The 27,818-nt window shown below is 41.2% G+C and overlaps 1 protein-coding gene across 2 annotated transcripts in view; it reads left to right on the top strand.

Annotated features, from left to right (window-relative positions):
* The window catches only part of PDS5B (PDS5 cohesin associated factor B), a 376,109-nt gene extending 371,454 nt beyond the window's left edge, over positions 1-4,655 (top strand). For both annotated transcript variants that reach the window (XM_033948529.1, XM_033948531.1), the window contains exon 35: positions 3,551-4,655. In XM_033948529.1, the coding sequence (XP_033804420.1) occupies positions 3,551-3,586 (36 nt within the window). In that variant the 3' untranslated portion in view covers positions 3,587-4,655. The remainder of the gene's footprint in view (positions 1-3,550) is intronic.
* Positions 4,656-27,818: the final 23,163 nt, after the last annotated feature.

A 27,818-nucleotide genomic window follows, 5' to 3' on the forward strand; every position in this document is an offset into this window, starting at 1 on the left:
ATTTTATTACTTTATGCATTGAACTTTGTGCCTTTGGAAAAACTGTTGGTAGTAATTGAGGCATAGAGAACAATTTAAGAGATATGAGGTTGTCTGTAATTTGGGCTAGAGAGACTGGCTGTTTAGTTCTAAGTTTTGACTGAGAAGAATTTAAAAGTTTACCTGCAGAATCCTTTATGGGGGCAGGAGAGGACTGTGAGACAGAAACGGTGCCTGTGCGAGGCCTCCATACACGAAGTGCCGCTGTGGAGTAGCAGCTTTCCATCAATAAAGAAAGAGTTTTCATGGCCATAGCAACTGCCATATTAAAAACAGCAAGCAGTTTGCCATTAAGCAAAAAGATATCGGCTTTGTCTTTCCTCCAATATATATATTTTTTTTTAAGTCTGAAGAGAGAGAAAAAATTCAGTGACACTCTTTGAAGTGTCCTTTCTTTTTTTTTTTTTAACAAATAAACAAATGGTCTACAGTATTTCTACTAAGTCAAGTTTTTTTGCTGAAGAGGTAAGGAGAGGGTCGCCGTACCTCAAGAAGGACATGGCGGTACTTGAGAGAGTCCAGAGAAGAGCAACTAAGCTAATAAAGGGTATGGGGGACCTCTCATATACTGACAGACTGAAAAAGCTGGGGCTTTTCTCGCTGGAAAAGCGACGACTTAGAGGAGACATGATAGAAACCTTCAAGATCATGAAGGGCATAGAAAAAGTGGACAGGGACAGATTTTTCAAACTATGGGGAACCTCAAGTACAAGGGGGCACTCAGTGAAATTGAGAGGGGAAAGGTTTAGAACAAATGCCAGGAAGTTCTTTTTCACCCAGAGGGTGGTGGATACATGGAACGCGCTAACGGAGGATGTGATAAGTAGAAGCACGCTACAGGGCTTCAAAGAAGGTCTGGACAGGTACCTGGAGGACAAAGGGATTGAGGGGTACAGATAAGAGTAGAGGTAAGGTTATAGGGATAGGATTAGAGGTAAATGGTAAAATTAGTCAGAGACCACTGTTCAGGCAGTGGGCCTGATGGGCCGCCGCGAGAGCAGACCTCTGGGCGAGATGGACCTCTGGTCTGCCTCAGCGGAGGCAACTTCTTATGTTCTTAGGGGAGAGCTGCAACCTGTGAGGAGCCTGGTGAAAGAAAAAACTGACTAACTAGGGGGTGGAGCTCAGGAGGCAAGGTGTCCACACATGCTCAGTAAGTTTTTGGGGTTTTTTTTTTTTTTTTTTTTAATAAAGCTTACAATACCTAGGGGAGAGCACCGGCACACAGGCTCAGTCAGAGGACTTCACCAGTAAGTGTGTCTGCATTTCCCCTGCTTGTCTCTGGAGAATCCCCATCCCTCTTCTCCCAACCCTAAAATCGAAGTAGCCAAAGCTTACATCCTAAAATCTATAAACCACCGAAGAGGCTTGATATAAAACTAGGCTTTCAGCCACCTTTTAATGGAGGGGTAGAATTTCTCCAGGCATAATAAGTCCACAAGCAGCACAATCCACAATTTAGGGCCATACACTAAAAAAAAAATAAGATGGATTGCAATTTGACTTGCTTGGAATTTAAAGGAGAAACTGTTGCAATCAACTCGAATCCAAAGATGACTCATAAAATCATCTTAATGACTTCAGATATTCTAACACTTCAAAAAATAGAGTTTGAAATACTTAACAAAGAATCCTAAATTGTATCTAGAACTCAACAAGCAAACAATGAAGCACAGTCAAAATTGGGGTGCTATGTTCAAATGACTTCAAATTCATCAATAACCAAGCTTTGGACGAGCCGAAGGTGTTGCAACTGATATTTGGAAGACCACAGTAGAGGCTATTACAGTAATCAAAATAAGATTATGACAAAAGCATGAACCAATATGATCAAATTAGGTTATCCCTCTTGGCTGCAACAGTAGCAGTATTTTGAAAATTATTTGATTATAACTTGCATTTCAGCCCTGATTTTCAGAGGCATGGCTGTTTTTCCATTGATTCATCAAAAAAAAAAAAATCTACAACTACAAAGGGAAAGGGGAAAAGACATGATTTGTCATTTTGGGCATGGTTTGAATTGCAAAATGCTAGCTGAAAGCTACATGACTGAAGAATAAGATGTTTGAGGAGTGTAATTTCATAGCACATGCCATTATGTTTTCTCATTTACAAAATATGATTAATAATGGGAGATTTTTAATTCCAAATAGACAATCTGAAGTTCAATGATGGTAAAATTATATGTGCTTTAGGATGAAGATAGACAGGTTCTTGGTCATCTATGCCTCATAGAAAGCCAGTGTTGCTACAGCTGGTCTAGAGGATCACCAGTGCCCATATAGGAGATCTTTTAAAGAAGATTAAAAAAGAAAAAAACATTCTGAACTGGAAAATCCAAATGCGCAACAGATAAGATTTTATTTGAAAGTTCGTTGATATACCCTAAACTACACAAAATCAGAGACTTAGTCATGTTATACCCTATATAAATTTGTTTAAAACATTTGAATGCCAATCACATATTTGGCTAGAGGGAGGGACATAGTTGAAAGAAAGAGACAAATACTATGATTCTAATACTATAAATCAGGGGTGTCAAACTCAGTCACGTTAAGGGGCCGAAATCCAAAATGCAGGCTAAGTCGCAGGCCCCCGATGTTATCTTCTGCCTGGCTCCCTCCTCCTCACTGCTGCAGTATACACAAAGCCACGGGTGGTGGCTCCTCATGCATCCCGTGCCTCATCCGGAAGCATTTCCTCTGACATTGCAATGTCAGAGAGAAGGTTTCCGGTTCAGGCGCAGGACGCGTGTAGAAGCTGCTGTCCGCGGCTTTATGCATACTGCAGTGAGGAGGAGGGAGCCGGCCAGAAGATAACACCGGGGGCGGCAATGAAAATGCCACATCACACCGCAGGCCACATAAAATGGCCAGGCGAGCCGGATTCAGCCCGCAGGCCTTGGGATTGACACATGTGCTATAGACTGTAGACACAGTTCATCTTTCAACTCATTTATACAGTAGATTCATTGCTTACACACAACTTTTTCATTAAAGGAATATGGAAGAATGCTTCTGGTAAGTGTAAGTGATATTAGTGGAACTAAATAAATCTTAATGCCTTTAGCTTCTTGTGTTCCTAGACTGTCAAATTTCTACTCATCAGCTACTTTATGTTCAGCGAGGAATATAATATTTGTTATGGTACTGTCCATATTCATGTTGACTTCATGAAACAGTGTTGTGTAATCACGTATGCATATGATTTTTAATTTGTTCACAGTAGTGAGCTGTCTTTATGAAAGGGTCATAACGGGTTACATGTACCACATTACCTTCATGCTATTTCACTCAATTACAGCACTTCTATTTAAAATAGATCCACATTTTTCTTAATTTTGAAAGGAATTTTCTGTGGTCTTGAAGCCCATCAGCATTTTTAATGGAAAAAATCTGGATTTGAGAGAAGTAATATGAAATAGTTTGCCTTGCCATAGCCATTAGCATATGTCCACAATGTACAGTAGCTTTACAGAAATCTGTAAACTAACAGAATCATAACCCAACAGGTACGGCGCAAAATCTCAAAAAGAGACAGACCGTGAGCAAACCTGGAAGTGCCATTCTACCACATGAAGACATGGAGATCACTTTTGTTGGAAAGCTTTTGGCAGAATGAAGCTGTCGGTGCAGAAGAAAAAACAAACAAAAAAAATAAAAGCAAATCATTTGCATTTACTACCCCTGCATTTGCAGCCCCTGGGTCACAAGCTTTAGCCACACAAATTGATTTCATTAGCTGGTTTTTTTTCAAGTTGTGAATTGTAATGTCCACTGGCTGTGTAGACCTATGAACTAAAGAGACCTGTAAATAGTACTTTTTTAATGTTTCAGAAATGCTTGTATAGCTTTTATCTTGCAGCTTTAAACAGACAGTACCCAATCATATCTTGGATATGTTTTAAAAATAAGGGTAAAAATCTGTTGGAATGGATCTTAAGCAATATCTGTCAGTGTTTGTATTTGTACCTTCTGTGGCATTTTACTGTGAAAAAGTATCAGTTAAACAGTGCCCTATTCTGTTGCCATAGATTCCTTGCAAAGTCAAGTGGTCTTTTCCCCTCTTTGTATTTAATCTTCATGTTTACTTCTAGGTACCCATTTGTCTTCAGAGGTGCTAAATTATTCTGATTTTACAGGTGTTGAATAGGATAATATATGGAAAATGAGGGTTGTGAAAGTCACTGTGTTATAAGTCATTGTTACTCCTCAGTATTGGTGCCAGAGTTTTCTGGTCTTTCAGTGGCTTTGGGGAAAAAGAATGAAAACAAAACAAAAAACCCTTTTACATAATTTTTATTTTAAAAGTGTTTTATTAAACAGTGTCTTGAAGTATTTTTTTCCTATTTTATCACACCTATTGATTTTTATTAATCTACTGTATCAATAAAATTCTTTTGTTTTTAATCTAGAATGTTAACTTGTGTAGATATTTCCCTAGAACATTACTGAGAAAGAATTGAAATTATTATTGCATTATAATATGAAATCTTAAATATAAAATATTATGAAAATTGCAGTTCTTATTGTTATGTAAAGTTAATCCAAAAGGAAAAAAAAAAAAGAAATTTTATTGATGCAGTGTCCTTTTCTTTACCTGTTCCCGAGAACCTAGTGTTCTGTGTTTTATAGTGAGTTGCATGTTTATGAGCAGTGTGCTGAAAACAGGAAATGTTACTGGAAACTAATATGTAGCAGTGGTTCATTTTAGCTTACTCCAGTGAAAACCTGGCATCAGCAGGGTATTGTACTTTATTATAATTTTTTTAATACCTGAAGACAACAAGATTTTTGTTGAATGAGCAGGTTTTTGTAGGCTTACTGCATCCTTGTACAATTGAAATCATGCTCCCTTTAATTCCTCGCCAACTGGTGTTGATAGTGATCTTAAAAAATAAGGAAAACAAAATTTATTATGAAAGTTTTCTTTGTCTTTGAACCAAACTATAAAAAATGTGCCTGGTTAAATATAAAATAATTTCTGGTTTTGTTCTCATTAAGTTGTGAAAAGTATTATAATGTATTATTCCACTAAATAACTAACATTTTCCTGTAATAGCACTCCAATACATGTGCTCTTTACTTAAACACTATTTTCAGTGTTACTTCAGAATGGGAATAAAAAAGAGGATATTGATCAAATACTTTTGTTTCATTGAAAACAAATTGGTGATTCCATTTTCATATCTAATTCTTATGCACTCTAGTCTATGTAACATATCATTTGCTTCTCTTCTGCATTTGTATCCATAGTGGGGCCACTGATTGTGGTGAATTGATCCTGCTGCTGAAATTAAGTGATTTGCTTGAAAGCTTTCCCCAAGGATTAGCTAAATTATCCCATGTTGGTTACTTGCACATCCATGCAAACAAACATTTCCAGCCTATAAAGTAACAATCAAAAGTGATTTTTTTTTCCACTGAATTGCACTGAAGTTTTTAAAATAAAGAGAGATATATGAGAATGATTATGAAATATCAAATGTGGGTTATGATTTTGAAACTTTTTCAAAGTTCCTCTCACCAATTAGAATAATTTCCTTAAATATTGATGCTCATGCTTTGATCGTTTATGTGCTAAATCAAAAATTAGTCTGATGGTCAGGTATTTGAAAAGTTGTCAAGAAAGTTAAACAGTGTCATATTATGTTTTAATTGCTAGGTGTTTTTGCTTTCAAGTTAGAGTACTTCATTTTTGTTTAGTCTGTTGTTAGAGTGGTGAACTCTGTCTACAGATGTCCTCTATCACTGATTCTTTGTGACATTGTGCAAGCCAATTTTTATCCTCCTGTCTCGATTACGATTTGATAATTATAATAGCTTCCACCAAGAAATAAACAAGAGACTTTCTTGTTGTATGAGTTCAAGCAATATGTTGCAAAGAAATCTGTTCCCTAAAATAGACCAATACAAACAACTGGGTAATATTCAAAATAAGAATGTGTTCCCAAAATTGCGTAAAATGCAAAAAGACCAGAGAAGGAACAACCAAAAGTACTTTAAATACCTTTTTAAACTTAAGTGGCGCTCAGAATCCAAGATGGAATGAAAAAACTCGATGTGGGGTACAAACCCCTAAAGAGCTTCTTACAGAATCTATCATTGCACCATTTTGGAGTAAAAGGTAATTAAATGTGCTTGTTGAAAAACGCTCATAAATAATTTAATGTCCATATAGTGAAAAAAATGTCCAGTTTATACGTGAATTCAAAAAAATGTGAGTTCAAAAAGACTTAACTTAAATGTTCAGTCAGCGTTGACCCGGCGAGGTTCTGACGCGTTTCGCCTGACAGGCTTCCTCAGAGAACCCGCTAAGCTGCCAATGAACTACGAATTGAAATATGTCCTGATCCGAAGGAAAGTTTTTTGACGTTTTGACGTCACAGGAAATGAAAAAAACTTTCCTTCGGATCAGGACATATTTCAATTCGTAGTTCATTGGCAGCTTAGCGGGTTCTCTGAGGAAGCCTGTCGGGCGAAACGCGTCAGAACCTCGCCGGGTCAACGCTGACTGAACATTTAAGTTAAGTCTTTTTGAACTCACATTTTTTTGAATTCACATATAAACTGGACATTTTTTTCACTATATGGACATTAAATTATTTATGAGCGTTTTTCAACAAGCACATTTAATTACCTTTTACTCCAAAATGGTGCAGTGATAGATTCTGTAAGAAGCTCTTTAGGGATTTGTACCCCACATCGAGTTTTTTCATTCCATCTTGGATTCTGAGCGCCACTTAAGTTTAAAAAGGTATTTAAAGTACTTTTGGTTGTTCCTTCTCTGGTCTTTTTGCATCCCTAAAATAGACCAGCATAAAAATATATAGATTCCAGTGCAATAGGAATGGTATGCTGAACCAAGGGTCTGTTGCAGGAGATACTTACTGATCAATGTTTTCAGCACCTCCTTGTACTCTGCTGCCCCCAGTTGGTTATTTCTTCTGCAAGCAAGTCTACAGAAGCAACCTTGATCTGCTCAGTCTTTTTTATTTTTCAAGTATTTTTTGAGGTTTTTCTCAGGGTTTTGTTTTGTGTTGCTGTTCAGCTCCAGTGACCACCTAGCCTCCGTGAGAGGTGCAGACTTTGGTTTGCAGCTGACAGATAGATCCTGCGAAACCTGCTCAGCCAGCCTGTTTGAACTGTGGAGCTCGGGGGGTTCCCCTTCTGTTTACTCACTCCTTGACTTGATTAGAAGTGCTAGTGCAGGCTATATAGGTACCAATTGTGTTTCTTCAGAGTGCATACGGTTGTGGCATGACTGGCAGCTGAAGAGTCAGAAGAGGCAGTTTTCATGTGGCAGAGGTCCTCTCCTATTCCCAGCTACTATGAGAGATGCTGTGGCAGGATGCAGCATATCTTCCTAGCGTCTGGTCTGTAAGTAGGGCTGTCAACCCACAACACAAAGCAGTTCGGGGGGGGGAGGGGGTTGTCTGAATTTGATGTTTTTGTAGGTATAATATGTTATAGCCTTGTTCTCCCACTCCCAAAATCATACAGTCACTGGTTTTTGTGATCCTACAGTGGCGTTACAGCCATTTTTTCCGAACTCTCCTGCAATCTTCCTCGGCAGGAGAGATGTCCTGTCCCGATCCCCCGAACCCTTCCGCAATCTTCCCCAGCAGAAGGGATGCCCAATCCCTCCTGCTGCAAACCTCCCCAAAGGTTGCCCACCTGGACCCCCCCCCCCAACTCAGACTCCCTCTAATCTATTTTAGATGGTTGGCCGGTTGGCTCCTGCCTGCGTCTGGCCAGTAGTCCCGCCTTCTCTGGAATGGCGGGCCTGCCTTTCAAGGGCCTAAGGCCCTGATTGGCCCAGACACCTGGGCTAACCAGAATCTAGGCCTGTCTCCCAGTACATTCTGGGATGCACTCGGAGTGGTCTAAGATTCTGATTGGCCAGATCCCCTAGGCTCCTCTAGGGTGGAGGGACTCGAATGGGGGTATCCTTGGGTAGTCCAGTGGGGGTGGCTTTGGACAGTCCGGGTAGGCAACCTTTGGGGGGGGGAGTCATGGGTATCCCTCTTGCCGGTGAAGATTTTGGGAGGGTTTGGGCATCTCTCTTGCCCCGATGCTTGCGGGAGGGTTCGAGATCACGGCAGGAGGGATTGGGCATCCCTCCTGCCGCGATCGTTTGGGGGTGGATGGTTCCACGATTCTCTAACCTGCACTTTTGACAGTTGCTGGTTAGAGAATTGTGCTTTTAGGGGAAGGACTTGTCCCTCCCACGCCTAAAAGGTCTTATTTTGGGTGTGTGGGACTTGGGCTTAAAGGTAGACATAGTGGCTGTCTGGGCGATTAAACTCCTTGAATTTACAGGTAAGCCATTCTTAAAAGAAAACATTTTGAATGTTTTTTTAAAGAATGGCCATTTCCCTGCTGCTTACTTTGAACGTCTAGGGCCTTAGGCCAAAAGGGAACTTAGATTTTTTTTTATGACCCTCCCAGTCTTCCAATTTCCTAAGATCTGCCTGCAATTTTTCATGATCCGCATGCATTTTAACAACTTTGAACAGTTTAGTGACTCTATTTTATTCAACAGGAACCATGCTATCTGTCTGCCTGAGACATGATGGGTTTCAAGTAACTGCTCTTTTTGGTCTGGTCTTCCATATATGTATTTTTGCCAGGATCTATCTATTCTTTTCTTCTTGAATCTTTATGACATCTCCCTTGCCTCTGCTTGGATTCTCCTGCCGCTAATAGGTTGTCTATTATTTTACATCCTCCATTCATATAGTCTTCCCTGTGTTCTTCCTTTTTTCCTCTTGTTGAAGATGGGATTCTTCTGCTTAGTCTTTATTTCTTTCCCTTGCCTCCTCCTCCTCCTCATATCATCCAGTATACCTGATTTTCTTAAAAGGCAACAAGCGTTTTGTTTCCTTAGAGGCCAACTTTCCCTCCATCCCTTTGCTAAAGCTAGGGAGTCCCACATGTGAGAATATGCTGCCTGCTTGTGTAAGGATAAAGCACAGTTACTTACTGTAACAAGTGTTATCCAGGGACAACAGGCAGATATTCTCATAACGCGCCTTCCTCGCCTAGTTGGCTTCTTTACTTGGGCATAAAACTGACGACCTTACAAGCCGGCTTCATGCATGCTTGGTGCGGGCAGTCTTGAAGCTTTGCTAAAAGTTTAAAGTGACAATATGCTCTACCACTGTCCATATCAGACTTCATGAATGATATCGCCCACATGTGACAATATCTGCCTGCTGTCCCTGGATAGCACTAGTTGCAATAAGTAGCTGCTTTTTATATGGTGAACATGGTGGCTCAGGAGGGCTTCTCCTTTGGAGCCTCAGTTTTGAGGGCAGCCTTCTCTCCCACCCAAGGTTTCAGGGACTGCTTAGGTACATTTTTTGGTTCAGCATTCCATCCCTATTACACTAGAAAAAGAATTTAGGTTCCTACTGTGATAATCTTTTCCAGTAGATAGGTGTGCCTGCCTGGACTTTCTCCTGCCTGAAGTTGCTTCTCTGAACTTTCTGCTCACTTTGATAAATTGGAAGACATTGTATATTGATTGTATATAGTTTCCTAATGGCTGCCCCCCCGGTTTCCACAGTTTCTTGTGACTTTCTGTTAATAAAGATTGTCATTAGTTCCTTTCATCTCCATGGCATGTTTGTGAGCTGTGTATTTTATATGAGCAGATCAAAGGCTCGCTTGGGGGAGTTTCTCTCCATTCTCTTTCTCCTCTTCTCTCCTGTAGGGCTGTCAATTGCTTTGAAACTTACTAAGGGCAGCAGGGAGAAGGAGGAAGTGCTGAAAACAATGATCAGTATCTCCTGCAATGGACTCACGGGAGCAGGAGCAAGACCCTTGGTTCAGAATACCATCCCTATCTACTGGAAAATATATTATCAAGGTAAGAACCTAGTATCTTTTTACTGACAATTTGGTGACCCGTCAAAAGCGCGCAGGACTTTGACGCGCTGACAAGCCCATGGCAACATTTGTGCGCGGGACAAATGCGTGCCACCATTTCTGCCATTCCTGTTTGCACTCTGAGGGTGTGGGGAGTGTGTGTGTGTGGAACCCCTCACTACACTGAAAACTCCCGAATACAGAAAAAGGGAAGGAGAACAGGAGTTCTCAGTGTACTTTGCGGGGTTCCCCCCAAACAGAAGCACAAGCACTTTTAAGTGTAGTTGGGGGCGGTTCCCCCCCCCCACACACACACACAGAGCGCAATCAGGAACGATAGCGGTGGCACGCATTTGGCTGCACAAATGTTGCTGCAGGATTGTCGGTGCACCAAAGTCCTGTGCGCTTTAGTATGGTACCGACAATTCTCAGTTGCCTAATATGGCCAGGTTTCACCTCTGCAGCTGCATCAGGGTCTGAGACAAAACCCAGACTTTTACTTTTCTAGCAATCACAACTTAATAGCAATCACGTTGTGGACACAGCACACTGTTCTAAGAGTTATTAGAAGTGTCCACAACGTGATTGCTATTAACCTGTAGGTTTGGCTCTTTATGGTGGTTTTGTTTTGGGCTGGATCTTATAGATTTTGTAGATCACTTGCCAATCTGTTTTTGGGACCAAGTTGTAAAGTTTCAGATCCTGTTTTGATTGAAGGCTGTATTTAAATTTAATATCCTTAACTCTTTAGGACTCCTTAATTAAAGGCTTGAAGATAACAAAAAAACATTTATTCATGTAATAACATAGCAATAAATCATTTGTAAAGTGATCAAGGGTCAGACACATATGAAACAATAATAGATGTCTATCTGTTATAATAGATGAACATTATAAAGTGTTCATTCACCTTAAAGTACTTATTGTAAAGTTCTCATACTTCTTAAGATATTAGGGAGTAATGCATTTGCTCTAATCTCAGTTCTGCTTGTTTGCACTAGTGTGAAAACGAGCATGAAATGTAAATTAATTTTGGACAGGGTATGTTTTGGTTAATGGACAATTCAATGGAAGATAATCCATCATGGAGCATGACTCTTGAACAAGACTTTGTCACTCCTAGATATCTTAAATATACTTTTTGTTGTTTATTTAAAGCTTTTATACTGCTAACTAATGACTATGAAGTCAATTCAGAGCAGCTTACATGAGCAGCTTTAATGAACATATGAATATTAACTTCAGTAATTATGATACAGTACATGAGTTACAATAGATATGAAACTTCCTAAAATTATTTTGCAGAACCCTAATTTTAGATCCATACAAAGAACTTTAATTTGATTTCTATCCCATTGTCCCCCAGGAGCTCAGAACAGGTTACAGGTATAACATATATAATTTCTGTACAAATTTGCAATACAAGTTTTTATCCTAACTAGATACATGCTAGGGTCTAATATTAATATGCATAATATACAGTTTACTGGTTACAATTTGCTATAGTTGTCCTTACAGTGCAAGGTTTTCAGTACAAGTTATATCCTAATTTGACAAACAGAAAGTTACAGTGTATGGTACAAGTTATCCTTATGTGACACATACTGGTTCTGATACCAATATACATTTCTTTATAGTCTATCGATCAAGGGTAGGGGTTTAGGTGAAGAGGTATGGTTTTATTGCTTTTCTAAAGGGAGTCCATCAAGGGATTTGATCTGTGGAGGAAGTTTATTCCAGTGGTTCGGTATGAAGTGGGAGTAATAATAACTTTATTTTTTGTATACCGCAATACCACAAACAGTTCAGAGCGGTTCACAATGCAAGAGACTGTACATACACAGCGAAGATACAATGCAAGGGAATGTACTATGCAGTTGGGAGCAGGTTACAATGCAGGGGACTGTACATATTCAGCATAGGTGTTTATACAGCGAAGATACAATGCAGATTTACAATGCAAGAGACTGTACATATACAGTGGAGATATTTATACAGTGAAAATACAGTGCGAGAGACTGGTAGAGCACGATACGATGCAAGAGACTGTATAATGCGGTTAAGTGGATTACTATGCAAAGATAGTTACATATATAGCGAGGATACCGAGTGGTGAATGGCCAGAGAGTGCAACCAGTATCAGTTACGGGAGGGTGCTGGGGGGAGGGGTAAGTAGGAAGGAAGGAAGTATTGGATTGAGGGGGGAGGAAAGGAGAGGTGGTAGGGTTTGGTTAATTGGAGGAGATGACTGTCGCTTTGCGGTTTAACCATGATAAATAATCTTATGGAAATTAAGACACAAAACACAATATATTGGTTCAATCCAAAAATAAGAATAGATGGAACATCATAGTTATGGTCATCATGGGCTAATAAAGGAATATTAACTGTTGGTTATATGTATAATCATAATTCTGTTAATGTCTTTTAACAATGCCTGTAAGATATATAAACTTTGCACAATGTTTTAAATGGCTTCAAGTAAAGCATTAATTAAAAGCATACCATAAAAATTATAGTCCTAAAGATCTTATACAATCAACATTTATTGTATGCAATGATATTGTAAAGGCTAGACACAAAGCTTTCAATTGGTTTAAAATTATCACAAAATACACAATGAAACTTATTCTTCAAAATCTATACCAAACATAGAATTCAGCTTTAAATACTATATTAAATGACAGACTGGTTAAATTTTTGTTCAAAATGAATATTCTGAGATCTGCATTGATTAAACAGTCACTATTCTTTGTTGTTCATCATGCGCTGTGGACACTGTTGAAATCCCAATTAGTGTCTTCATCTGCATCATAACAATGCAGAAGGAACACTGGATCGTATGTTTTGGTGTCCTTTTGTGCATGAATTTTGGAAAAAGATATGGAAACAAATTTAAATTCTATTAGATACTGATGCACTGCTAACATATATGGGTGGTGTTGCTAATAAATTCAACCCTGCACATGCCTTCACAAAAGAAGATAAAAACTCTACTACTTTTACTATTTATTATGTATAAAGTGCTACCAGACGCACGCAGTGCTGTGCAACAAAAGAGCTTACAGTCTAATTAAGACAAACCATAGGACAAAGGTTTATTCATGTTACATATCTTTACTCACTGCAGTAGCATTACAGGACATACTTTGCTCTTGGAAACATTTTCAAATGAACTTCCAATTTTGTTGACAAACGGTGTGTACTATATACAAATATGAAGCTAATATACAACAGAAATTACTGCATAATCATAGTTTTGAAAGCTTTTGGGCACCAATTAAAAATTATGTTAATGTATAATACTTGTATAATACATCACAAATATAATTGTTAGCACTTAGCTTTGTGAGACAGATGGGTGGAATGGGATTAAATGATAATTTGTTATATACACTGCACTTTTACATGTGGTTCTCCTATGTGAACAAATTAGTATTTCATTTATACTATACAAGTTGTTAATTGTGTTACATGAAAACAAATTTAAAAAAAAAATATTTTTGGCTCTACATATATCAAAAACCTACCTTTTTGATATAGCTTTCAATCCTTAACCCTAGTCCTCTCCCCTCCAACCCAGCCAGCTGATTAACCGTTTCCCTTAACTGTATCCATGACATCCTGTTTGTCTGTCTTGCCTGTTTAGATTGTAAGCTCTTTCGAACAGGGACTGTTTTCTTACTCTTTGTGACTCTGTACAGTGCTGCGTGCATCAATAATAATAATACATTTAAAGGCTGTAGTATGAAAGATATATAGCAAGGTTTTGAATCCTACTGTCTTGGTTTTCTTTTCTTTTCTTTGGCACAGTGTTGGCTTTTTGTCTCCTTTTAATAGGTGGTTTTCTATACCAGGTTCATTTTCTTCCTTTTTAACAATTGTACCTGAAGGCAAGTCTGAACTGAATGTCCTCGGTTGTAGACATGTGTTCTGGAAAACTTGAAGCATGTTATCTGATAATATAGAAATTAAAGTGTGGACATTAGTTACGAACACTCTATAAGATGTTATCGGTCAATTAGATATTCCTCAGTAGAATGGAATATTCAGCCTCGTGATCTGCATCTGGAAGTTGTAGTTGAAAATTGACTTCTGGTTGCCCTTTAAAATAACAGCTTACTACGTAACTTGTTTTTGTTCTACCTTACTGAGCATGTCCTTGGTCCTCTTGTGCTACTCAGAAAGTTGATGGAGGTCCTTCAGTTTTAACTTGAAAGTAGGTCTATGAGTATGCTTAATTAATACTTTTCATATAACTTTCTCGAACAGAGCATGTTTGGGAAAACTAAGGAGCTCAGGAAAATAAAGTTGGTTCCCACTGTTTTATAGAAATATAGGGAAGTATATTTTTCCTCAGTGGCTGCTATACTTATAATTTAGGCCAACATAGTTCAGTATCTCTCAAACTGTGTGCTATAGCACAATAGTGTGCCCTGAAGAGATTATGGATGTGCAATGAGAGATTCCAGAATTTTACTTTATTTTTAAAAAATTCCCTTCATAAGTATACACTAGAAGAGATGACATGCAAGGGAAGATCATGCCTAACGAACTTATTGCACTTCTTCGAGGGAATATACAAACAGATGGACAAAGGGGACCACATAGACATCGTATACTTAGATTTACAAAAAGCCTTTGACAAGGTACTCCATGGACGCCTACTACAGAAACTGAAGAACCATGGGGTGGAAGGAGACGTACATAGATGGATCAAAAATTGGTTGGCGGGTAGAAAGCAAAGGGTAGGAGTGAAGGGCCACTACTCGGACTGGAGAATGGTCACAAGTTGTATTCTGCAGGGGTTGATACTCAGACCACTGCTGTTCAATGTATTTATAAATGATCTAGAAACAGGGACGAAGTGCGAAGTAATAAAATTCTCAGACGACACCAAACTAGGAGAGTGGGCGACGAGATGGCAAATGAAGTTTAATGTAGAGAAATGTAGTCTTGAATATAGGAAGCAGAAACCTGAAGTACAGCTATACGATCTGAGGGCTGGTAATGGATGAAAGTACCCAAGAAAAGGACTTGGGGGGGTAATAGTGGACAAGACAATGAAGCCATCGGCACAGTGCACAGCAGCCTCTAAGAAGATGAATAGAATGCTAGGTACTATCAAGAAAGGTATTACAACCAGAACGAAAGAAGTTATACTGCCGTTGTATCGGGCGATGGTGCGCCCGCATCTGGAGTACTGCATCCAAAATTGGTCGCCGTACCTCAAGAAGGATATGGCAATACTCGAGAGGGTTTAGAAAAGTGCGACATGTTTGATAAAAGGTATGGAAAACCTTTCATATGCTGAAAGATTAGAGAAATTGGGGCTCTTTTCCCTAGAAAAGAGGAGACTTAGAGGGGACATGATAGAGACTTACAAGATCATGAAGGGCATAGAGAAAGTGGAGTGGGACAGATTCTTCAAACTTTCAATAAATACAAGAACGAAAGGGCATTTGGAAAAATTAAGAGGGGACAGATTCAGAACCAATGTTAGGAAGTTCTTCTTCACCCAAAAGGTGGTGGACACCTGGAATGCGCTTCCAGAGGGTGTAATAGGACAGTGTATGGTATTGGGGTTCAAGAAGGGATTAGATAACTTCCTGAAGGAAAAGGGGATAGAAGGATATAGATAGAGGATTACTATACAGGTCCTGGACCTGATGGGCTGTCGCGTGAGCAGACTGCTGGAAACGATGGACTTCTGGTCTGACCCAGCAGAGGCACTGCTTATGTTCTTATGTTAGGTAAATGTCTGTCAATGTTATGTAAATAGCTTCATAAAGCTTTAATAATGACCAATTCCCCCTTCCCGACGTGTTTCGCATAGCTTTATCAAGGTCAGGGGAACTTAGTTATAGCTGAGCTTTTCCTATTTAAACCAGCCAGCCAGCGGCTGGTGTCGATGTTATGAGAAGCATCATTCTTTGACATGATTGGTCCTTGAAAATTAACGGCAAATACATTAGATAGATTGTGAGTTCACCGAGACAGATAGGGAAACATGCCTAAAGTACCTGTATGTAAACCATTTTGAGTGTGATTATATAACTACAAAAAGGTGGTATACAAATCTCAATCCCTTTCCCTTTAGTTTTATATTTTATACAATAGTTATCCTAACTTGAGCAACAAAGAAATCAAGGCTTTGTTACCATTTGGATCTTCTTATTTTTGTGAACTTGGATTTTCAGCTCTGACAGAAATTAAATAAAAAGGACGACTGAAGATGGTAATGATGAAATGTGTGTTTGCATGTCAACTATCAAGCTGCGTTTTGAGTTATTGTACTCAAAAACAAGCACATCCATTGCATTGATTAGCAATTCTATCTACTTTAGTTTAACCATTGTTACAATTGCCCATACATAGCTTAAAGAACTTTAAATAAATAGCTCTAAAATTTAATTTTTTGTTGGTTTTACAATTTTATAATTTCAATTATGTGCCGTGAAAACCATTTGTTTCATTTAGTGTGCTGGAGCTAAAAAAAAAAGTTTGAGAGACACTGGCATAGCTGAATATCGCTCAATATAAAACAGACATATGTGTAGGGAAATTGTCACTTCGAAATCAAACTGGTCTCAGTCTCCTTGATGTATATAACATCAAAGTTTTTCAAATTTTAATTGGTGGAAAAATCTCAAACTCTCACATATATGCCCAATTCATTCACAGTATCGGTGACGCTGATATGTTTAGCACTGCAACCTGCATTGATTGTGTTTGTCTACAAGCCAGTACCCGTTTACTTGTATAGATCCCTGAAGAAGGCATTCCAGATGGCCAAAACTGGGATCCTAGTCGGGACTTTAACTTTGTGGTTTCATCAAGTAAACATACTAGGAATTTTTTTTTTTTACTAATATAATTGTACCCTTTGGTTGTTCTATGACATCTTGCTTGCTTTTTTTTTTTTTTTTTCATCTATTGAGGCAAGTCATCATCCCTTTTCTTGTTTGTTTACAATTCATTCAGTAAATGTGGAGAGACATAATCTAAACAAACATCAAAGTCTGATTTAGACATAGGGTGCTAGTTGCCCAAAGTCGGCAGTCTCAAAAGATCCATTTTTGAAAAGTGCATAGAAAAGATTTTTTTTTCCGAAAATTGTCTCTCTGTATGTCCAGGTGCTTGATCGTCCAGACAGCCAGTACGTCTATCTTTATACTACATAGTCCAAGTCTGAAACATCCAGAGCAAGATATTTTGGACGTGAGAGGGGCCAGCATTATGATGGACTGGTCACCCAGACAGGGCAACAGAGCAGTGGGATACCTTACAGGGCACCTTATTGTCAACTTCACAATAAGGGTGTCACATAAACATCTCACCACAACTTCCTTATAAGTCGTGATGAGCCCCCAAAAAACCCACTATACCAACCTGTCTACAACCCCAATAGCCTGTATGGCTGCAGATGATACCTATATGGCAATAGAGTAGGATTTGGGTTTTTTAGTGGGCTCACATTTTCTACTATGAATATAGTGATTAGAGTGGCTTATGGGCCTGGGTCATCTTCTCTATGGTTCAGTAGCCCCCCTCCCCCCGGACTACTTAAGCCATCTCTGTGCAGCTCTATTAGGCTTTCCTATGCTAAGTGCTGATGTTCCGGAGGCAGATATATATGTTTTTATTCTGATTTTTGTGGTGGGGTGAAGGTGTCAGTGAACACGGTGGGAGTGTGTAGGGGTCTTTACTTTGTCCCTGCAGTGGTTATCTGGTCACTTTGGATTCCTTTTGACACTTATACCTGTTTTTAAATCATCTAAGCCACAACGTACAAGTTCTGTCTAAGCAGTCTCATCAAACCTTCGATTATTCCAGCAGGTTACCTAAGTCTAGGTCAGCCTACATCCCGCACTAACCACTCCTCCAGAAATGCCCCTTTCTGCTCTGAGAGCACAGAAGGATTCAGAGACCTAAAAAAAATCTCTGGATATGTCTAATAACCCGTTTCTATTAAATCATCTAGGGAGAGGTATGGCCAGTAGGAAAAAGGAGGCATTGATGCCTCTGTATAAGACTCTGGTGCAACCTCATTTAGAATATTGTGTACAATTCTGGAGGCTGCAGCTTCATAAAGATATAGAAAGGATGGAGTCGGTCCAGAGGAAGGCTAATAAAATGGTGTGTGGTCTTCGTGATAAGGCGTATGGGGACAGACTTAAAGATCTCAATATGTATTCTTTGGAGGAAAGGGGGAGAGGGGAGATATGATAGCGATGTTTAAATACCTATGTAATATAAATGTGCATGAGTCGACTCTCATTTGAAAGGAAACTGCAATGAGAGGGTATATGAAGTTAAGAGCTGATAGGCTCCGGAATAATCTGACAAAATACTTTTTTTACAGAAAGGGTGGTAGATGCTTGGAACAGTCTCCTGGAAGAGGTATGGCGGATGGGCAGACTAGATGGGCCATTTGGCCTTTATCTTCCATCATGTTTCTATGTTAACAGCGGTACCTGGAGTGACCCGCTTCTGTTAAACACTACACCCCCCTCCTCCCGTCCAACCTCTTCCTAATCCCAAGAAGACCAAAACACCTTAAGTGGTAAAACCTGGCCGCAGCCCTGTTTATTGAATAATAACATATTCTTAATACAATTAACACAGTTAAATATACATAATTTAACATCCTCAATTAACATTAACAAACCCCCTAACAATGGTATCACCATTGTTACCAGATCCCGAGCTACCATCAGAAGTAATTGGCCCCCGACCCCGCCATCCAAGCTAGGGTCTGAGGGGTGGCATGTCCCACACATGCCCCATTATCCAGGGTCACCGACCCGCCAGGCACGGCTCCCAGCCGGCCCACCGCTCATCCCTTGATGAGCCCCAGTAGCCAGTAGCTCGGGATACCGCGACCCTTACCTATACTACACCCTATAAACTAAAGGGCGGGCGGGTGGGAAAGCAGTCTCGGAGGACCAAACCGTTTAGGTCCTCCGAGCAGGCCTCCTTTTATCCCCTCCCTCCCACAATCCCCCACGGCTGCGACACCCAATAGAGGGGGGGGGGGAGCAGCGATCCCAAGACCACGGACCGCCCCCCCCTACCCCCCCTCCTAGCTCTCTCTTTCCTTTTCCTATCCCTGCCCCGGCTAGCCAGCCCGATGAGCGACTCCGCGGGCCACCCAGTCCCGCGTTAGGGTCGCCCGTCGAGACCAGCTCTCGGGCTTGCTTATTCTAATTCAGAATCCGACATTTTGCTATTGTTGGGATTATATCTCCATATGTGCACTGCTTTGCACTTGTCCTCATTAAATTTTATTTGCCATTTAGATGCCCATTTTCCTAGTTTCACAAGATCCCTCTGCAAATTTTCACAATCCTCTGCTGTTTTAATTTAAATGCAGACTCTACTAGTGTCCCTAGTTCAAGCAGATCATTCAGTCCTATTCTGTTTCATCTTTTAACTGCTTTACAGTCCATGAAAGGGCACTGCATCCTATTCCATAATGCTTTAGTTTCCTAAGGTTGGAAAAACAAGTTCTATAACTAAAATGTTGAATAAACTGTACAGCGCTGCCCAAACCATATAAATAATATTTATTTATAAATTTTAAGTGAAATGAAGATCTTGGTGCAGGATTGTATAGTCAAATGAACGAAAAACCGTTCAGTACTGCAATCCGTGTGTCACCACACACACACCTCACCATCATCGCGTCTTCCCTGTAAGATAAATTGGTGCCTAAATTAATAAGTGAAAAATCATTAAAACAAAAGCTAATGTGGCAGCACGGAAGCTGCTTGTATTTTCACTGCTCTCAGCACCGATCCAGCGGGCAGGCAGAAAACGAGGCAGGAGGCCGATCCTGCAGGGGAGTTGAGCCGTGTCCGCCCCCCCCCCCCCCCCGAGACCAACGGGGGCCTCTCCTTAAAAGAGAGCAGCACGGAAGCTGCTTGTATTTTCACTGCTCTCAGCACCGATCCAGCGGGCAGGCAGAAAACGAGGCAGGAGGCCGATCCTGCAGGGGCGTTGAGCCGTGTCCGCCCCCCCCCCCCCCCGAGACCAGCGGGGGCCTCTCCTTAAAAGAGAGCAGCACGGAAGCTGCTTGTATTTTCACTGCTCTCAGCACCGATCCAGCGGGCAGGCAGAAAACGAGGCAGGAGGCCGATCCTGCAGGGGCGTTGAGCCGTGTCCGCCCCCCCCCCCCCCCCGAGACCAACGGGGGCCTCTCCTTAAAAGAGAGCAGCACGGAAGCTGCTTGTATTTTCACTGCTCTCAGCACCGATCCAGCGGGCAGGCAGGAAACGAGGCAGGAGGCCGATCCTGCAGGGGAGTTGAGCCGTGTCCGCCCCCCCCCCCCCCCCCCGAGACCAACGGGGGCCTCTCCTTAAAAGAGAGCAGCACGGAAGCTGCTTGTATTTTCACTGCTCTCAGCACCGATCCAGCGGGCAGGCAGAAAACGAGGCAGGAGGCCGATCCTGCAGGGGAGTTGAGCCGTGTCCGCCCCCCCCCCCCCCCGAGACCAACGGGGGCCTCTCCTTAAAAGAGAGCAGCACGGAAGCTGCTTGTATTTTCACTGCTCTCAGCACCGATCCAGCGGGCAGGCAGAAAACGAGGCAGGAGGCCGATCCTGCAGGGGCGTTGAGCCGTGTCCGCCCCCCCCCCCCCCGAGACCAGCGGGGGCCTCTCCTTAAAAGAGAGCAGCACGGAAGCTGCTTGTATTTTCACTGCTCTCAGCACCGATCCAGCGGGCAGGCAGAAAACGAGGCAGGAGGCCGATCCTGCAGGGGCGTTGAGCCGTGTCCGCCCCCCCCCCCCCCCCCGAGACCAACGGGGGCCTCTCCTTAAAAGAGAGCAGCACGGAAGCTGCTTGTATTTTCACTGCTCTCAGCACCGATCCAGCGGGCAGGCAGGAAACGAGGCAGGAGGCCGATCCTGCAGGGGCGTTGAGCCGTGTCCGCCCCCCCCCCCCCCGAGACCAGCGGGGGCCTTCTCCTTAAAAGAGAGCAGCGCCAACGTTCGGCGCGCCGGCGAAGGCGCATAGTGCGCACCTTTGTGAAGCGACACTTTTTGAAGCGACAAAACGTTATGATAAGTACTTCAATCCACTAAAATCGACCTCTATATACTGCACCTTTCAATAGATTTTTGACAGTATCTGCAAATTCTATATTCCTTCCAAATTGCCTGTTAAGTTGATAGTTCTGTTTATCTTCATATAGCCTGATGAGTTGATAATACTGTTTATCTCCATAATAACCTGTAGGTTTTCCATATAACCTGATAAGTTGAAAGTACTGTCTAACTCCATAATAACCTGTATGTCTTCCATATAACCTGATAAGTTGATAATACTGTCTATCTCCAAAATAACCAGATAAGCATAGACAAACTGCCATAGCTGATACTCTTATATCCCATTGTTAGTTCTCCTTATCCGTACATAACATTGATAGCACCTACCCAGCTCTGAACTCACTACTGAGGGCTACAGACGCAACAGAACAGAGGGGAAGAAAAAATGCCCCCTCCTCCCCAACCTCCCTTCACCTCTCAGAATCTCACCCCTCACACCAAACACCAATCTGCAGACTCTCCCGCCCCCTACAAAAAATTCACTATGCCCCCCATTTTTTCTACAAGCATACTCCTACATCTACTACTCTTCCTACTCCTAACCAACAGAATAACAGAAGGATATCATACACCCTCTATCCCAACCTTAACAGAATCCCTTAGGTTCCCTCTACCTACCAGAAAACTATACTCGCACAGAAACTTGATAGACTGCTCCTCACTCAACCATATCAGCATACCAACCAGCTGGGGAAAAAGACCACCCCCAAAACCAAAATCAGCACACCACAACTATCATCCACAAACCAAAGAAAATCTCCTCCACCCAAACCTCTCACCCACTCCCCAAACACACAACACCTCATTATCCTGTGCATATATGAACATCAGATCAATAAGCACAAAAGCAGACCTTATTAAGGACTGGATAATTAAAAAACAACTAAGCTGCCTATTCCTATCCGAAACCTGGCTAACCTCGGAATCCGATCCCACCATCACAGAACTCTGCCCAACAGGTTACAAAATAGAACTGATCTGCAGAAAAAAAAAACGTGGTGGAGGTCTAGCCATCATACTCAAAAACAACATTAATATAAAGACCCTAGACAAACACTCCACCTCCCACCTAGATCTCCTAGCCTGTCAACTATCCGATGATTCTCTCATAGGAACATTAACATGCATCCTCTGTTACTCAACACCAGGAAAATGGAATGAAAATAAACAAGCTCTCGAAGAATTCATTTACCAGAATTCCATAACATCACCTCACAACCTACTCCTAGGAGACATAAACCTCCATCTAGAAGATCACACCTCTAATCAAGTACTAAATTTTCTCTCATACCTCAAAGCACTGAACTACCAGATCCTCAACCCCCAACCCACACACGAAAAAGGCCACCAACTAGATGTCGCTGCTTACATGACCCAACACCCTCACAAACCCAAAATCCATATCTCAAATGGGACCTGGCACCCCTCCCTCTGGTCAGATCACTATAAATACACATTTAACATCAACTGGCCTCAAAGCATCAACAAGCAACCTCCAAAAAAAACCTCCTTCAAAGCACGCCAAAAAATCGAACCCTCCACATTCTGGGATAAAGCAGACCACGCCATCAACAACATAGCCCCCAACGAATTTACATCCCAATGGCGAACCATAAGCGAAACCATCCTGAATGAGCTAGCCCCAGAAAAACTAAAATTTAAAATATGCAGACCTTCTGATAAATGGTTCGACTCCGAACTTCTCCAAGAAAAAAAGCTATGCAGACAACTTGAAAGAGACTGGAAAAAAAATAAGAGCTCTGAACACTCTAAAACAGCATGGAGAAATCAAATTAACCAATACAAAACCAAACTCAAGGAAAAACGGAAAAACTACTACTCCAAAATGATAGGCACAAAAACCCCAGACACAAAAAAGCTATTCAACCTAGTAAAGAACCTCACTGATACCAAACCTTACCTTGCCACACAAGGAATCCACCCACCGACAGCAATCCACCTAGCAGACCATTTCAAAAACAAGATCACCAACATCAGAACCGCATTCATCAACACACACACCCATCTCGAAAAGATAACAACAAACCCATCAACAGGGGAAGCCATTGTTGCAGACAGAAGCTGGTCCAACTTCCCAATCCTACTTTGGTCGGATATGAATCGACTATACAATAAATACAGCCATGCCTCCAGCGACCTAAATAATTGCCCCACCTACCTGTTATCAAACGCCTCCATCACATTCAAAACTAACTTCATGCTATGGATTCAAACCACATTGACAGAAGGCCAATTCCCACAGGACCTAGGAGAGATTTTAATCACTCCAATCATGAAAGATCACAAAGGCCCAATAGATAGCCCCGCCAACTACAGACCTATCGCTTCAATACCAATATACGTTAAAATAATAGAAGGTCTAGTAGCTCAATACCTCACTAACTACCTGGAAAAACATAACTTACTCCACCCCTCACAATCAGGATTTCGAACTAACCATAGTACAGAAACACTACTTGTCTCACTTCTAGATGCAGCCCGGCAACACATCAGTAAGGGAAAAAAGATGGTGTTAATACAACTAGACCTCTCCGCAGCATTTGACCTAGTTGACCACACCATATTACTACAAATACTCGACACCATAGGGATCTCAGGCAAGGTCTACAATTGGTTTCAAGGGTTCCTCAAATCAAGAACCTACAGGGTAAAGTACAATGATATAAAATCAGAGCCATGGGCAAACCCCTGCGGAGTTCCACAAGGATCTCCACTCTCACCTATGCTCTTCAACCTCTTTCTCTCCTCCCTAGGAGCCACTCTAGATAACCTAAATGTCACATCCTTCAGCTACGCAGACGACATCACCATACTCCTCCCCTTCGACCCATCAGATACCACCACCACAACAAAGCTGGAAACAACCTTAGATACAGTAGAAAAATGGATGATGGATCACAAACTAAAACTAAACTCAGAAAAAACAAAATTCCTCTTGCTCGAACAGGCCAAAACGCCAGCCATCACAGAACTGAAAATCAAAAACACCAAATACCCAATACAACCCGAACTAAAACTCCTAGGAGTTATAATAGACAGATGCTGCACAATGCAGTCCCAAATCAACAAGACGACCCAGAAAGCCTTTCTAACCATGAGAAATCTACGTAAAATCAGAAAATTCTTCAACCCAGCACAATTCAGACTAATTGTCCAATCCCTAGTCTTAGGTCTGCTGGACTACTGTAACTCCCTCTATCTTCCTTGTCCAGCCACTATGATAAAAAGACTCCAGACCATACAAAACACCGCCCTCAGACTGATCTACTCACTCAGAAAATATGATCACATAACTACTGCCTTCTTAGACTCCCACTGGTTACCCATACAAGCACGAATTCAATTCAAGTTCTACTGCCTATTATTCAAAGCGTTACATGGCTCTTCCCCTTCCTACCTAAACAACCGCTTATACCAGATCTCCACCTCAAGACACAGAAGAACCCCAAACCCTTTTACCTTTCCCCCACTCAAAGGCACACTACGCAAGAAATTGTTTGACAACCTTCTGGCAACACAAGCAGCAAAACTCAACCATACCATCTCCAATCTGCTGACAACATCGGACGACTTCAAAACATTCCGAAAAGAAATCAAAACCCTGCTTTTCAAAAAATTCATCCAAATATCTTAACCATTCTTCACCTACCTCAAGATATTACGTCCCCAAATAACCCACCTAAACACCTTCCAAGCAAACAGACCCAAAAATTAGATGGTAATCTTACCTACTCTAACAATATTCTCTTTGTCCATATCACACAGTTCAGCACTGTCATTTTACTATCCAACCCCTAAATCCCCTTAGGAATCTATCCAGCTATCTCTCCTCTGTCAAAAAAAAATAAAAAAAAAAAAAATTGTATCTTCACTGGAAAATGTCCAGTCAAATCTTTTGTAATCCGCCTTGAACTGCAAGGTATAGGCGGAATAGAAATCCGTAATGTAATGTAATGTAATGTAAGTGTATAAAACATCAAATGACTGCACAGTCCAGAAATACTGTAAAGAGACAAAAAAAACACCCCATCTCAAAAGGGGATCCAAAAGTCCACACTGCTCTCAACAGATTTCAGGACCAAAGATGGTAAAGTGGATGGAACTCCTCTCGTATGAGGAAAGACCAAAACAGTTAGGGCTTTTCAGTTTGGAAAAGAGATGGCTGAGGGGAGATATGATTGAAGTCTACAAAATCTTGAGTGGAGTAGAACGGGTACAAGTGGATTGATTTTTCACTCCATCAAAAATTACAAAGACTAGGGGACACTCGATGAAGTTACAGGGAAATACTTTTAAAACCAATAGGAGGAAATTTTTTTTCACTCGGAGAATAGTTAAGCTCTGGAATGCGTTGCCAGAGGATGTGGTAAGAGTGGATAGCGTAGCTGGTTTTAAGAAAGGTTTGGATAAGTTCTTGGAGGAAAAGTCCATAGTCTGTTATTGAGAAAGACATGGGGGAAGCCACTGCTTCCCTTGTATCGGTAGCATGGAATATTGCTACTCCTTGAGTTTTGGCTAGGTACTAGTGAGCTGGATTGGCCACTGTGAGAATAGACAACTGGGCTTGGACCTTTGGTCTGACCCAGTAAGGCTATTGTTATGTTCTTACTTGTTGCTCTACTACGCAGACTGGCCATAACTTTTTATTTTTTAAATTTCAATCATATTTATTAACTTTCAATAAAAATAGTCAAGAATAACCAAGCAACACCAAGAAAGGTGTCATGTACAATAAACCAAAGTAGAAACAGTGTCACAAAGATTAACAAAGGCAGTAAATATCCATCCCTATCACCAACCCTACTCCCCCCTCCCCTGGAATGTGAGGGGGGAAAACCAGCATAAGACACTTCAAGGACAGCCAATTAAGACACGGCTGCGTGCCTATGGAGACAAAGTATCTAAAAATGGCTGCTAAATAGTAAGCAACACTCGTCCCTGTTTAGTATCCCAATCAGATAAACTCATGGTTTCCATAGTCGGGAGGTTCAACATACTTGAGCACCAGTGGCTGTAAGTAAGACGTAGAGAACCTACCCAGAGGAAAAGAATAACTTTCAGCCCTGAAAAAATTGCCCTTCAAAGAAAACTCGAAGACCTCTAGGCACAGGACGTTGAAGGTCAAAAAGCCAAAATAGACTACTAGCTATAACATTTAAAGCCATCATACAGGTTGGTATCTACTATTCATTCACATCTTCTTTTTTTTTTTTAGGGGGGGATGGGAGGTGGTCAGTGACCACTGGGGGGGATATGGGAAAGCCATGCTTTCATCACTCCAATAGTCATCTGGTCAGTTTGGCTACATTTTTGCGGCACATATTTGTATAAACAGGTCTAGCCTCAAATGTCCAAATTGTGTGCATGTGCTCTGATCCTATGATGCTCACTAATATTATTTGATAGCCCAAATTTAAATAAAATTCCACTCAGTATCTTTATTTAAACTTTCTGGATATACATTACCCCACTGCAGTGGCATACCTAGCATATGTGACACCCCTCCATCTGTATGAAAAACATGATTTTTAGTAACAATCCACACGTTACACATGATACCTAGGAAAACGTAGCATCTTACATATTGCAGTGAGCAGTACATCAATACACCCATTGTAAAACTAAACAAGCCAGACTAGCAGCCTTAAAAATCATTGTAGCAATCTGTAGCCTTGCAAAATCATTGTAGCCTTGCAAAATCATTGTAGCAATCTGTAGCCTTGCAAAGTTTTAGCAGCCTGTAGCCTTGCAAAATCATTGTAGCAATTTGTAGCCTTGCAACGTTTTAGCAGCCTGTAGCCTTGCAAAGCATTGTGAGGCTGATAATTAGCCAGACATCCTGTAGCCTGATAAGCCTTATAGCCTGATAATCTTTGTATAGCCAGCCGCGTGTTGTTTAGCCAGACAGGCCCCGCTTTGCCTGCACCATGGCCCGGCCTAACTTTCATCAATGCACATCATTGTTCTTACTCTTTCTAATCAGCATCAGAATCTGCACAATCGACTCTCTATACTCGGCCCCTATCCCAATTCACTACACCATATACCACACGGTAAAACCCAAACACCCTACATTCACACCCCATACTCCATATGATCATCCAGCAACAGAGCCACCCCCAATCCCCCCCCCCCCCAGATCTACCAAGCCTCGTATTAATAAACAACGATCACTAAAAAATCTAGCCTACTCCCACAACTTCCCAACTGACCACACCAACTACCAGAACCTACAAGGCTACAACCTGAACATAAGATCAATGAGGAACAACTCCATACTGATCAAAGATTGGCTGAATGAATCTAACCCAGACCTTGTTCTACTTACAGAAACCTGGTTGCTATCAGACAATGATATAATTATCAAAGACTGCCTTCCCCCAGGTTTCAAGATTCTATCCCTAGCCAGAACCTGAGGAAGGGTCAGAGGATTAGCAATAATATTTAGAGACCACCTAAATTGCACTATACTGAGCATCAAATCCTCTCCCAACTTAGAAATATTATCTATCTCACTAACTTCAAAGTCCCTAGCCTCCTCCCTTACTATCACTTTATTCTATAACCCACCAATAAAATGGAACCTAGACAAAGAGGACTTTGCTGAATTCTTACTGACTAACTCATTAGCAAGCCCTTACAACCTATTATGTGGGGATATCAACATTTACCTAGAGCAAACAGACCAACCAGAAACATCTGACTTTTGGTTACTTATCTCCCAACTCGGCTACTTCAAACCCCCTCCAATCAAAATCCAACAAAGAGGCCATCAGC

This window comes from Geotrypetes seraphini, chromosome 6 (assembly GCF_902459505.1).
Source record: "Geotrypetes seraphini chromosome 6, aGeoSer1.1, whole genome shotgun sequence".
In the NCBI taxonomy this organism is placed as follows: Eukaryota; Metazoa; Chordata; class Amphibia; order Gymnophiona; family Dermophiidae; genus Geotrypetes; species Geotrypetes seraphini.